Consider the following 14,122-nt stretch of genomic DNA (forward strand, 5'->3'; position numbering starts at 1 on the left):
ACAGTATGCTCTTCAAGCAGAAAGAAAATAGTAGCAGAGGAATACAGAGCATCAAACACGGAAAAATATAATGACTCTTTTTCTTATTATTTAAATTCATTAAAAAGATAACCAACAGTTTAAACCAAGAAGTGCATCAATGTCATAGCACAGAGGGCAGAAAGGGAGAAATAAAACTACAGTGCTGTAAGTTTCTTATACTATATCTGCAGTAGTATGAGATCACTTGAAGATAAACTGTGACAAGTAAAGATGTATATTATAGACTCTAAAGCAACTACTAAAATAATAAAAACCAGAATAATATCTAATAAGTCAGAAAAACAGATCAAATGGGACCATAAAATATACTTAATCCAAAAGAAGGCATAAAGGGAGGGGAATGGGAAAAAAAAACAGATGAGATAAATGGAAAACAAAAAGGTGGTAGATCTCAACCTAACCATATCAACAAGCATATTAAATATAAATAGTCTAAACACCCTCAATTAAAAAGCAGATTGCCAGATTGGAAAAAACAAGCAAACAAACAAACAAACCAAACTGCGGACTGCCTATAAGAATCCCACTTTAAATATAAGGGAACAAGTAAAGGTGAAAAGATACACTATGCTAACACTATTCAAAAGAAAGCTGTCTAAATGCAGTGTGGTACCTTGGAAATCCTATCAAAATCTCAGCAGGCATTTTTGTAGAAATTGATAAGTGAAACCTAAAATTCACATAGAAATGCAAAGGGCCTAGAGTAGCCAAAACAACTCTCAAGAAGAATAGCAAAGTTGGAGAACTTACAATCCCTGTTTAAATAATTATTTTAAAGCTGTAGTAATCAAAACAGTGAAGTATAGGCATAAAGATACACAAATAGACCTATGGAGCAGAACAGAGAGTCCTGTAATAAACCCACAAATATGGAAAGCTGATTTTTTTTACAGTGATACAAAGGCAATGCTGTGGAGAAAGAATGGCTTTTTCACCAAATGGTCCTGAAACAACTGGATATCTACATGCAAAAACAAGCAAAAGGCTTCAACCTATACTTTGCATCATATACAGAAATTAAGTGAAAATGGATTATAGGCCTACATGTAAAACTTAAAATTTCTGGAAGAAAATCTTTGTGACTTTGGCTTAGGCAAGGTTTTTCTTTATGTGATATAAAAATCACAATCCATAAAAAAAGAATACTGATGAGTAAGACTTCTTTATCAACATTAAAAACTTCTGCAATTCAAAAGACACTCTTAAGAAAATGAAAAGACAAGTTGCAAACTGGGAGAACATCTTTGCAAAGCATGTATCTGTTGAAGGCCTTGTATCCTGAATATATAAGGAACACTCAAAATTCACAATAAGTAAATATATAACCCAACTGAAAAATGAGCAAAAGGTTTGAATAAACACTTCACCAAAGAAGACAGATGGATGGCAACTAAATGCATGAAGAAGATGTTCAACAGGATTAGAAATTGGAACCTTCATACTCTGCTTCTGGGGATGGAAATTGGCACAACCAACTTGGAGAACAGTTTTGCATTATTTTAAAAAGTTATACACATGCTTGTCATATGACCCAGAAATTTCACTCTAGGAATCTAACCAGGAGAAATGAAAACATATTTCCACACAACGACTTATATGTAAAGGTTCAGAGCAGCATTCATAAGAGCCAAAAGGTGGAAACAACCCCAATGTTCATGTGGTGAGTGAATAAACAAAATGCAGTATATCCATACAATGGAATACTGTTTGCCAATAAAAAGGAAAGAAATACTGATATATGGTACAATGTGTATGAGCCTAAAAGACAATATGCTAAATTATGTGCAATGTCCTGAAAAGGCAAATCTATAGAGACAGAATATATATTACTGGTTGCCTAGGCCAGTGTGTGGGAAGAGAGATGGACTGATACTGGGCATAAGGGCTCTTTTGGGGATGCTGGGGATGTTCTAAAATTGTATTGTGGTGATAGTTGCACAACTCTGTACATTTACTAAGAGTCATTGAATTGTACAGTAAGTCCCCTACATATGAACAAGTTCCATTTCAAGAGCACGTTTGTAAGTTCAATCTGTTCGTAAGTCCAACAAAGTTAGCCTAGGTACCCAACTAACACAATTGGCTATATAGAAAAGTACTGTAATAGGTTTATAATACTGTTCACACAAATAATACATAGAAAACAAACACAAAAAATAAACATTTTTAATCTTACAGTACAGTACCTTGAAAAGTACAGTAGTACAGTACAACGTTTGGTGCTTCTTAGCAGTATCAGCTGCATCACTGCTGCTTTTACGCTTCTGGACATCCTGGGCTTGAAATAAAGATACTTACTACTGTGCTCTATACAGTACTGTACAGTAAAGTACACAAAAGTACAACCACTTGTAGAAGATGCGCCCACATAACAATGCACGTCAGACACGTGAACTAATTTACATGATTGGACATGTGAACACAGGTTTGCATCTTTGAAAGTTCACAACGTGTAGGGAACTTACTGTATACCAAAAATGGATGGTTTCTATGGTATGTAAATCACAACTCAATAAAGCTGTTAAAAATATATCCTCCAATGTCTTCTTACTGTACCCAGAATTAAATCTAAACACACAAATTCTAAGCTCTTTGTACCCCTCTGCTCCTGTTTTCCCAGGAAAATGAGTGATTCGTCAAAAGTCTTGTGTAAATAAAACAGATTTTAAATGGATTTGGACAAATGAGGTACCCGGGAGGAATGGGAAGTGGGTTAGTGATGAAAAAAAGAAATGGGGACTTGTTACCCTTGTGGTTGATTGTCTACACCATGCTGTTCAGGCTTAGGATTTAATGCCCAGCCTTCCATGCTCTATCCAGCAACTGGGTAGTTTGGGCTAAGATTAAATGTAAGTAAAAGGTTGTTTCTTTCACAGATCTACAGAGTGGGCATTATGCCAGCCACTGCTTAAATGCATACACACATAACAGCTTCCTTCTCTTTTCATTTTCTATCAATCTTGCAGACAAAAAAAATGTATTAAGCAAGTGCCACTTACCCAACAGTGTGCTGGATCCTGGGGGTGACTGAAGAGAAGACCCCTTCCTTCAAGTAAAATTATTGATTGTGGTCCAATATAGAAAATAGATCAAATCATAACTATTATGGTTCAAGTGGAAGTGGGTCCCAGAGTCTTTATTCTCTCCTCAAATCCAACCCTGCCTGACTCTACCAGAGTGGCCCTTGATACACCTCCCTGCAACTCCCAGGGCTCCTCAGAACATTACTTCAAAGCCACCAATAAAATCTATCCTCTTCATTTCAGAAATGAAGAAACAAATGTCCAGAATGGGAAAGGAACTAGCCCAAGAGCATGCAGCTATGGTCCTCTGAGTCCTCTACATGTACAGACTTTCAAATGAAGCAATTTGAAATCTGGATAATTATATATATAAGAGCCTTCTAGAAACTGACACCATGCCATATTTCTGTCTGTAAACTCCATGTCATCTAGCACACTGCTTTGGCTCAACAATTACATTTGGAGTGACAATAATGAATGCAAATAAGTGGTAAGTCCAGGGTACTGACTGTAATCTCAGTAGTCTCAGAGAAAGAAAGATATTACCATGGGTGGGGGGCTTTAATTCATTCAGTTAACATTTACTAAGAGTGTATAAGTTCCAGAAACTGGGAAGGAATTGGGTGTTAAGAAAGGATTTATTTAATAAAAATATCTACCTATCTATCTATCTATCTATCTATCTATCTATTTTTGGTGTCTACTATGTTCCAGCAACTGTGCTGGGCACTTGATACGCTATCTAATTTAATCTTCATCATGACCACATAATTAGGTGTGTTTAGCTTCATTTTTACAGATGAAGAATTTGAGGCTGCGAGAAGTAAAGTGACCTGCCCAACATCACAAAGCCAGGAAGTGCAGAATCCAGTGTGCTGAACCTGATGACCTTTTCACCATACCAAGGAACTTTCCTCATATGATTTATTTCAAGGCATGGAAAACAAGCCAATGGGGTGAATCTTGTCCTGGATCAGTCAGTCACCAATTTTAAGGGTGAAATAGGGCACATCATGGAACCTCTTGGAAGCTTGGAAATTCTATCTACCTGAGAAGTAGGACTCAGTGTAGCCCTGCAAAGAGTTGTTGGATGCCTCCACGAGATGGAATCTGTGGAATGTTTGGCCCTACAAGTGAGGAAAGCATCCAAGTCATTAAAGACCCAATTTTATATGGAAAATGTCCTAATGAAATCCTCCCAAGAGGCTAAGGCGCAGCTGGTATGGCCACGGAATCCCAGGAAATCCACAGAATACTTCCTTAGGGTTTTCCACAATCACTGGGGCTACAGTCTTACTTAAATCTTGAATGAAGATTCCTGACCTCCCTAGGCCACAGCCTCTCCAGACAGAGTCCTGGACCAAGACAAAAATATTCAGCTGGCTAACTTCTTTCCAATGGCTCTTTGCTGACTAATGTGGAGAAGGAAGGATAGAGAGCAGGAGAGGTTCTAGGGCAATGGATCATCTATTCCTGGGACAAACTTGGCGGGCTCAACTGTCACCCAGCTTAAGGAGTGACTTAGCCCCAACACTCACTCAACAAGCAGAGTAGGAAAGCTGGGACCTGTAGGACTTGAGGATGGGCAGACAAAGTGAAGACACTGGCTAGCAGAGTTGGATGGAAAACTGCCCAGATTTGTTGATGAGCTAAGGGAATGGTGGAAAGTGGACAGATCCAGAATATATTATATAGGCATAATCCGCCAGGTCTTACTAATGCAGTGGTTTTTCCAAGTGTGTTCCCTGGACCAGCAGCAACAGCATTGCCTGGGAACTTGTTAGAAATGCAAATTCTCAGGCCTTCCGAATAAGAGACTCTGAAGATGGGACCCAGCAATCTAGGTTTCAACCGCCCGCCAGGTGGAGCCTAATGCACGCCCAAGTTTGACAACCACTGTGCTAGTGTTTTGGATACATGGAGTAATAGAGGGAAGAATGAAGAATGATTCCAGATTTGGGGATGGGGGTGACATTTACTAGTGATGGGGGAGACTAGGAAAGGAGAGTGGGGGTGGGGATGCGGGTAAAGTTGACAGTTCTGTTGGGGTCTGTTTAAGGTGCCAGTGATATATCCAGTGGGGTTGGTTAAGTGGGAAGTTGGATATGTCAGTACAGAACTCAGGGGAGAGATCAGAGCTATTCACCTTGATTCTAAGATCCTTGAGAAGAGGTCTAATTCATCTTAGACTCTGAGAATATCCCAGCCCTGTGTATGGCCTAGAACAGGTGCTTGGTAAATGTAACTGAATGAAAAAAAAGGAGCCAGCTTTTCCTGCCTACTCTAGTCTGATGAGAACATTGCCTAAGTACCAAGTGTTCTTCCATTTAATATCTATTTGTGCATCTGGAAAAGCAGCTACTGTTGGAAAAGAAGTTTTCTTTGAAAAGTTCACCTTGAAGACTTTCTTATAGCTTAGCACCAAATGTCAACTCCCTTGCATTCTCTCTCCTGTAGTCAGAATTGGCTTGACTTGCCCATCCCTAAGTCCCAGAGTTGCCAGCTGTTCTGTGACTTGTTGTTGAGTGAGCACTGGGGCCAAAGCTGACTTAGTTTTCAAGCGAGGTGATAGTGGAGCCTGCTGAAGCTGCCACAACAATGACAGAGGGAAGGAAGGAAGGAAGGAAGGAAGGAAGGAAGACAGACTCATGTCAATTCAGAACTTTACCATAGGGGGCTTCCCTGGTGGCGTAATGGTTGAGAGTCTGCCTGCCAATGCAGGGGACATGGGTTTGTGCCCCGGTCCGGGAAGATCCCACATGCCGCAGAGCGGCTGGGCCCGTGAGCCATGGCTGCTGAGCCTGCGTGTCCGGAGCCTGTGCTCCACAACGGGAGAGGCCACAACAGTGAGAGGCTCGTGTACTGCAAAAAAAAAAAGAGAAAAACTTTACCATAAGGCAGAATAACTTGAGTGCTATAATAAATCTCCCTGTGAGAGCCCAAAGGGGTAAGTGATTCATTTGGACTAGAGAATTTGAGGTTTTGAAAAAGAGATGGTGTTTGCTCTGGATCTTCCTTGGAGAATAAGTAGGATTTACAGGCTTGGAATAAGGGAAGGGCATTAAGAAAGAGGGATCTGCCAGCTACATGTAAAAGAATGAAATTAGAACACTCCCTAACACCATACAGATAAATAAACTCAAAATGGATTAAAGACCTAAATATAAGAATTGACAGTATAAAATTCTTAGAGGAAAATATGGGAAGAACACTTTCTGACATAAATCACAGCAAGATCTTTTTTGTCCACCTCCTAGAGTAATGAAAATAAAAACAAAAATTTTAAAATGGGACCTAATGAAACTTAAAAGCCTTTGCACAGCAAAGGAAACCATAAACTTAACGAAAAGACAACCCTCAGAATGGGAGAAAATATTTGCAAATGAAGCAATGGACAAGGGATTAATCTCCCAAATATACAAACAGCTCATGGAGCTCAATACCAGAAAAACAAACAACCCAATCAAAAAATGGGTGGAAGACCTAAATAGGCATTTCTCCAAAGAATACATACAGATGGCCAAGAGGCACATGAAAAGATGCTCAACATCACTAATTATTAAAGAAATGCAAATCAAAACTACAATGAGGTATCACCTCATGCTGGTCAGAATGGCCATCATCAAAAAGTCTACAAACAATAAATGCTGGAAAGGGTGTGGAGAAAAGGGAACCCTGTTGCACTGTTGGTGGGAACGTAAATTGATACAGCCACTATGGAGAACAGTATGGACGTTCCTTAAAAAACTAAAAATAGAATTACCATATGACACAGCAATCCCACTACTGGGCTTATACCCTGAGAAAATCATAATTCAAAAAGACACATGCACCCCAATGTTCATTGCAGCACTATTTACAATAGCCAGGTCATGAAAGCAACCTAAATGGCCATTGATAGATGAATGGATAAAGAAGATGTGGTACATATATACAATGGAATATTATGCAGACATAAAAAGGAATGAAATGGGATCATTTGTAGAGATGTGGATGGACCTAGAGACTGCCATACAGAGTGAAGTATTGTTTTGGCCAAAAAGTTCGTTCGGATTTTTCCATAACATCTTACAGAAAAACCTGAATGAACTTTTTGGCCAACCCAATAAGTCAGAAAGAGAAAAACAAATATCGTATACTAATGCATATATGTGGAATCTACAAAAATGGTACCGATGAACCTGTCTGCAAGGCAGCAGTAGAGACACAGACGTGGAGAACAAATGTATGAACACCAAGGGGGGAAAGAGGATGTGGGATGAATTGGGAGATAGGGATTGACATATACACTAATATGTATAAAATAGATAACTAATGAGAACCTATTGTATAGCACAAGGAACTCTACTCAATGCTCTGTGGTGACCTAAATGGGAAGGAAACCAAAAAAAGAGGGGATATATGTATATTTATAGCTGATTCACTTTGCTGTACAGCAGAAACTGACACAACAGTGTAAAGCAACAATACCCCAATTAAAAAAAAAAGAATGAAGGACCGACATTAGCAAAGGCATGGAAAAATGGAAATATATAAAACAGTGAGGAACTTCTGTGTGGATAAAGAATAAGGTGAATGAAAATCAGAGGTAGTAGATAAGATTGGAAAGGTAGGTCTGGGACAGACTTGTGGGGGAGAGGGACATGAATGCCATGGCAACAATTATAGGCAAATGTTTATGGACATACAGTAGGAAATGACTTACAATGATAAATGAATCTTATATTGTGACCCAATACACACAAACACAGATAGAAAACTGAAACAAAAGTTCCCACAGAGAACACCTACCATTTCTTATGCAATGTATGCTGATATTTTCTATCTTATTTTGTTTAATTTTTTTTTTTTACAAATCCAACTAGCAGCTACTTCATTTCATGACCTACTAATGGCTCATGATCTGTGTTTTGAAAAATACTGCTACAGGCAATGGGAAATCGGTGAATGTGTTTGAGGAATAACATAGTAACCCCAGTGCTTTAGGAAGGTAGTTCTCATAGCAGTGTAGATGGAATTAAAAATAGGGGGCAGACTGAAGACAAGAAAGCAATTCTATAGGTAGAAAGCGATACAATATTATAATTATCCAGGTTGGTCATGATGAAGGCCTAAAACAGGACAGTGAGTGTGGAGGTTGAGAGTGGGGCATGAATATGAGCCAGATGTTGAAGGTAGGACTTGCTAACTGATCAAATGTGAGTTATAACAAAGCAAGGGTAATCAGCATCAATATCCAGGTTTCAATCTGAGGTAACTGTGCAGAGAATGATGGCATTAAACAAGTGGTTTAGTGGGAGGAGCTGGATTGGGGCAGGAAGAGACAAAGTCTTAAGAGTTGATTGACTTCAGCTGTGTCTGTGGAACAACCAGGTGGACAAGCCCAGTAGACTGTGGGATATATCAGATTGAAGCTTGGAAGGAAGTTAGAGGGTAGAGACTGGAGATATGAAGATAATATTTGAAGCTGTAGGAGTATAAGAGGTAACTCAGGAGAATGTGTAGAGAGAGAAAAAGAGAAGACTTAAGGAAAAGACTTAAGAGGACCTACTTAATGCTACAATATTTACTTCCAAAATGAGTTTTTCCTTTCTTAAGTGAGGAAAGTTTATTGTGTATGGATATGTGTGCACTAGGGCATGGATGTGTGCAATGTGTGTGTATGAATGGCATGTGCATGTTAAGGAAATATTAGTATGTATTTGGGGAGCTGGTGAAGGCCTCTGGTTGCTCTAGCAGTGGCTACACTCTCTTTACCTCATGGCTTCTTCTCCTTTCCTTCTCTCTTTTCCATCTCTCCTCTTTTGTTCCATTCTTTCCTTCTCCTTTCCACATATCCACATGCTCCTTCATCACCACTTGGAAGCCCAAGAAATTGATGGGCAAAATAGACCAGTGTGGGACTTGGGGCCCAAGGTCTGCAGCATAGTGTTGGAGTGTGGTTGGGGTTAGGAGGAAAGACAGGGCTGTGAGCATGTGGTCAGAGTCAGAAGTGGGGAATGATTTGTGGTGGAAGAATCCATTCCTGAGACATTTTCCACTTCAAATTCTGCCATCAGTGTGTATGTACATGAATGTGTGTCACTATGAATGTGTATATTTCTGTGCTTGTGCCTGGGGGTGTGTCTGACTCTTAGCTTGACTTAATCAGGTTTTTGGGTGATATTATCCTCATCACTGCTACTTCAGTACAGAAGTAAAATTATTTTTTTAACAGAAATAGGCTGCTTTGTTTATAACTTTGAGGGATTTAGGATTAGAGCAGTTGAAGAACTGTGAATAATGCTTAATTAGATTATCAGCATTTGTTGAAATGCATATGCCATGTGAATAAGAGGATACATTCTCTCTTCCTTTCCTAGCTGTGTGACCATAGATAGGTTACCTAACCTCCCTGAGCCTTAGTATCCTTATCTGTAAAATGGGGATAATAATTCCTACCACAGATTTCCATTAGCAAGAGTTGAACACTAAATGAGCTAAGAGCTTTTAAATCAGTAGGTGTTCAACTAATGTTAGTTCCTTTCTCCAGTTCCTTCTACCCCTTCCTTCTCTCCACCTCTCATACATGTTTTACTGGTCCACGTGTGAAAATCGAGTTGTGTTTGTAATACTTTTCCTATTTTCAGTTCTTAAACCAAGTGATATAACGTTTGCATATTACTGTAAAATTATCAAAAGAAGGCTAATTTAAATCACTTTTGGTGCATACACATCTAGAATTATGTCTTCTTCATGGATTGACCCTTTCTCATATAGTTCAGTCATGTTTTTAAATCGACTGTCATTTCATTGGTGTATTTAGACCATTTATATTCAACATAATTATTGATATGTTAAGGCTAAGTCTGTCATTTTATTTTCTGTTACCTGTTTTTTCTCTCTGATTTAGTTTTTTCTCTTTTCTTTGCCCTGCCTTCCTGTGGGTGACTTGAACATTTTCTTCAAATTTCATTTTGATATATCTATAATTTTTTTAACTAAAGCATAGTTGACATGCAATATTATATTAGGTTCAAATGTATAGCATAGTGATTCAATATTTTTATAGATTATACTCCATTTGAAATTATAAAATATTGGCACTATTTCCCTGTGTTTTACAATACTTGTATCTTATTTATTTTATATATAGTATTTTGTTTCTCTTAATCCCCTACCCCTTATCTTGCCCCTCACCCACTTTCCTCTCCCTGCTGGTAACCACTAGTTTGTTCTCTATATCTGTGAGTCTGTTTCTGTATTTTGCTATGTTCATTCATTTGTTTTATTTTTTAGATTCCACATATAAATGACAACATACAGAATTTATCTCCTCAAAAAACTAAAAATAGAACTACCATATGATCCAGTAATACTACTCCTGTGTATATAATCCAAAGAAAATGAAAACACTAATTCGAAAAGTTACATGCACCCCAGTGTTCATAGCAGCATAATTTACAATAGCCAAGATATGGAAGAATTCTTAGTGTCCTTCAACAGATAAATGGATAAGTAAGATGGAAATTTACCTCCCTTTTACATTCTTTTATACTCCCTGCTTTAACATAAATGTCTTAACTATTTCCTCTACATACATTCAGAACCACATGAGACAATGTAATAAATTTTGATCCAATCATCAAACAGGATTCATACAACTCAAGAGGAAAAGAAATTCTGTTGTATGTACCCATGTTTTTGCCAACTGTACTCTTTCTTCCAAGGTTCCTACTTTTATTGTTTCTTTTCTGTTTTAAGACTTACTTTTTTCATTCTTATAGGGTAGACCTCCTACTGATAAATTCCCTGTTTCCTTTCATCTGAGAATGTCTTGATTATCCCTTTATTCCTGAAGGATATTACCACTGCACATAGGATTCTGGGTTGACGGTTCTTTTCCTTCAGCACTTGAAAAATGTTGTGCTACTTCCTGCTAGGGCCTCATCAGTTTCTGATGAGGAATCTGCTGACTTTCTATTTCTTTTCCCTGAAGGTACAGGTAAGATGTTTTTCCTCTTTGGCTGTTTCCTACATCTTTTCTCTGCTTCTGATTTCAGAAGGTTGACTATGATGTGTCTTGGTATGAATTTCTTTGGGCCTTTTTGATGGTGTTTGCTTAGCTACTTGGATCTAGAAATTTATGCCCTTTGCTCAGTTTGGAAAGTTTTAAGCCACTACTTCTTCAGGTACTTCTGGTCCTGCCTTATTTCTCCTCTCTTTCTGAGATTCTGTTGACATGACTGTTAGATTTTTTGTTATAGTCTCACAAGTCTGGAGGATCTGGCTCTGCTCAATTCCTTCTTTTCTTTTCTTTTCTTTCTTTCTTTCTTTCTTTCTTTCTTTCTTCTTTTTTCATTTAATTTCCCTCTGTGTTTTTACACTGCGTTATTTCTATTGTTTTATGTTTAAGTTGTCTGATCCTTTCCTCTGTCTTCTCCATCTTGCTGTTGATCCCATCCATTGAGTTTTTAGAGATTTTTTTCCAGTTTTCAAACTTCCACTTGGTTCTTCCTTGTGTTTTATATTTCTTTTTGAGACTTTCTATTTAAATGCTGAGATTTTATATTGTATCATTTGTTGCAAGTGTGTTGTGATTGCTCCCTGAAGCATTTTTATGATGGCTGCTTTAAAATCCTTGTCAGATAATTCCAACCTCTGTGTCCTCTCAACCCTGGCATCTGTTTACTTCCTCTTGCCACTGAAACTGATAATCTTGGTATGGCAAGTAATTTTTTTTCAATTAAATTTGGACACTCTGGATCTCTCTTAACACTTTTGTCTTTGCAGGCCTCCTCTGATGTGCTACTTTTGCAGGGAAGAGGGGCAGTACAAGTCCAGGTTCTCCACTGGGTCTCTGATTGACATCCAAGTTGGGGAGAGGATCTTTGTTATTGCTGGTTGAGGGTGAGAGTTCTGGCCTCTCTTAGGCCTCTTAGGATCCCATCCCAGCTAGTAGTGGTAGGAATGCCAGGTTTAACACTGGTGAGGGTCGAAGCCATGGCCCCCCATTTGGTCTATACTAGAAGGGGTCACTTTTCCTTGTTCCCAACTGTTCCTTCCCTTGGGGTTGGGTAGGGATTCCTTTAAAATCTGGTAAAAATAAGTCTAGGCTCTTCACTTGCAGGCATAAGTTTCTTATTAGCTGCACTGTTATTATGACAGCTGACTTTTTCCTGCACCAAGGTGTCTCACTCCCTATATCCTGATTCTTTTGCAGAAAAAAAATTGCAATATAAACCCTGTCTACCTTTTCCTAGGCCCTGAAGGGATAGAGTGGGAAGAACAGAGCCTCTGCACACAAATTGACTGGGTTCTTGTCAAAATCTGGCATTTTCAAACTGTTTGGCTCTGGAGAAATTATTTAAATTTTCTGAGCCTCCATTTTCCCAGTTGTAAAGGAAGTGTAGGAAGTTCTCAGATAGCCAAATGCGCAATAGTAGGTCAAGCGGCTTGGCACACTAGGGGCTCAATAAATAATAGTCCCTTCCTTTTATTCTCCAGCAGAAGTAGAAATATAACCCCTGCAAAGGACAAAAAAGCCAAGGTGCTTCCCCACCACCACCATCTTGTGTGAGTCTCACCCAAGGCATTCACTCCAAGAGTTAAATCTCTTGGTCAAACTCTTATTTCTTAAAGGGACACACTTGATATCCTCCCTCATTTTTCTTCAGGTTCCTGGAAAACACTAAAGGGAACGGCCCAACCCAGGGCACCCTCAGAAGGAGGGTGGAAGCCGAGGCAGAGTCGGGTCGGTGGCGGGGAGGGGGTTCTGGCAGAGAAGAGTGGGTGAAGGAAGGCCTGGTATTGGCCCAGGCAGTCCACTCAACTGGCGTTATTGTGCTCTGAGCAAGGACAGCATCATTGCCTAGCCAATGCCACTCCTGGAGAAAAGGGGTAGGGGACGCAGGCAACACGCACTTTGCATCCCGCCCATTCGCCCATCACCTCTGGGGCCTGAGAGCAACTGTTGCAGGTGGCAACTGCCTCCCCAGTCTCCATCACTCCCATCCCCCTTCCCAAGCACCGGGTAGGAGAGGTAGAAAGTGGTAAGTGAAAGCAAAAAATACATAAGAGCGAGTGCTCTCTGTCCTCCCTGTCCTGGCCTGCAAGGGATTCCTCCGCATCCCCAGTCTGCAGCCCCCAGCAGCCGCCACCAGCCCCAATGTGTTAGACTCTGCTCTCAAAAGGCTCGCCGGAGCTCGAGGTCCTGAAGTTGAACAGAAGACTGAAAGAAACAAATCTAGACACCTAAAGAGCAAGGAGCCAAATACACCTTGCATCTTACAAACACTTTAAAAAATAATGTGTCCAAGAATGCCATTCCCCCAACTCCCACCCAAGAAGCAAAAAGCTGTCTTTGGACCAACACCCACCCACTCCCGTCCCCCCCCCAACACAAACACACTTACACCGTGTGTCTGCATCTGGCTTTCTCAGACACATCTGGCAAGAGATTCCTCTCGGTAGGTCAGTTTCTCTGTCTGCCTCTCTCTCTCTCTCTGATAGTCTCAGTTCCGATTCTCCCCTGCCTCATTCCCATCCTTGAATTCCGTGGTGAATGGGATCCTTTTCAGTCCCCCTCCGCAAGTAGCCCAACAATAGACACTTTCCGTAGCTAGCAGCCCTCTCCCGCAGTCAGGGATTTAGGTAGCTTCGGAGGGGACTGGGAGGGCGCTGCAAAGTTCCACTTACCTGATCTCTTTAATGCTTTCCAATTTGCACATGATTTCTTGTTCATCTGCCATGCTTTTCACTCTCACTTTCACGTCCTGAGAAATGTACAAACACACAAGCCCAGGGATACAATAGACACAATGTAACCACCTCCTCCCGGCATGGGGCTCTGAGCCTGTGCGGTAGGGACATGGAGAAGGCCTGGGAGCTGTAGTCCGCAGCTCCAGGACCAGCCAGGCAGCCCGGGGGTCTGCAGGACTACAACTCCCAGAAGGCCAAGCGAGACATTCCTGTTTCTCTTCCTGCAGCTGCACTTTAAGTCAATTTGTCACAGATAATTGTGTCAAAGGTCGTGAGGAGTACAAGGGAATAGTGATATTCGTTTGGCCCGTGCGAGC

General features: G+C 40.2%; 1 protein-coding gene across 4 annotated transcripts in view; it reads right to left on the minus strand.

The window, feature by feature from the left end:
* LOC101336467 (zinc finger C4H2 domain-containing protein) overlaps nucleotides 1-13,907 on the minus strand; it is a 34,865-nt gene extending 20,958 nt beyond the window's left edge. Inside the window, exons 1-2 of one of the 4 annotated variants that reach the window (XM_073798790.1) lie at nucleotides 3,042-3,417; nucleotides 2,229-2,320 (exon numbers count right to left, since the gene is read on the minus strand). In XM_073798790.1, coding sequence (XP_073654891.1) covers nucleotides 2,229-2,314 — 86 coding nt within the window. In that variant the 5' untranslated portion in view covers nucleotides 2,315-2,320; nucleotides 3,042-3,417. Of the gene's footprint in view, nucleotides 1-2,228; nucleotides 2,455-3,041; nucleotides 3,418-13,742 lie in introns of those variants that run through there. The other 3 variants (XM_019949137.3, XM_019949136.2, XM_073798791.1) reach the window with 3 other exon arrangements.
* Nucleotides 13,908-14,122: the final 215 nt, after the last annotated feature.

The sequence above is a fragment of the Tursiops truncatus genome, chromosome X (assembly GCF_011762595.2).
Source record: "Tursiops truncatus isolate mTurTru1 chromosome X, mTurTru1.mat.Y, whole genome shotgun sequence".
In the NCBI taxonomy this organism is placed as follows: domain Eukaryota; kingdom Metazoa; phylum Chordata; class Mammalia; order Artiodactyla; family Delphinidae; genus Tursiops; species Tursiops truncatus.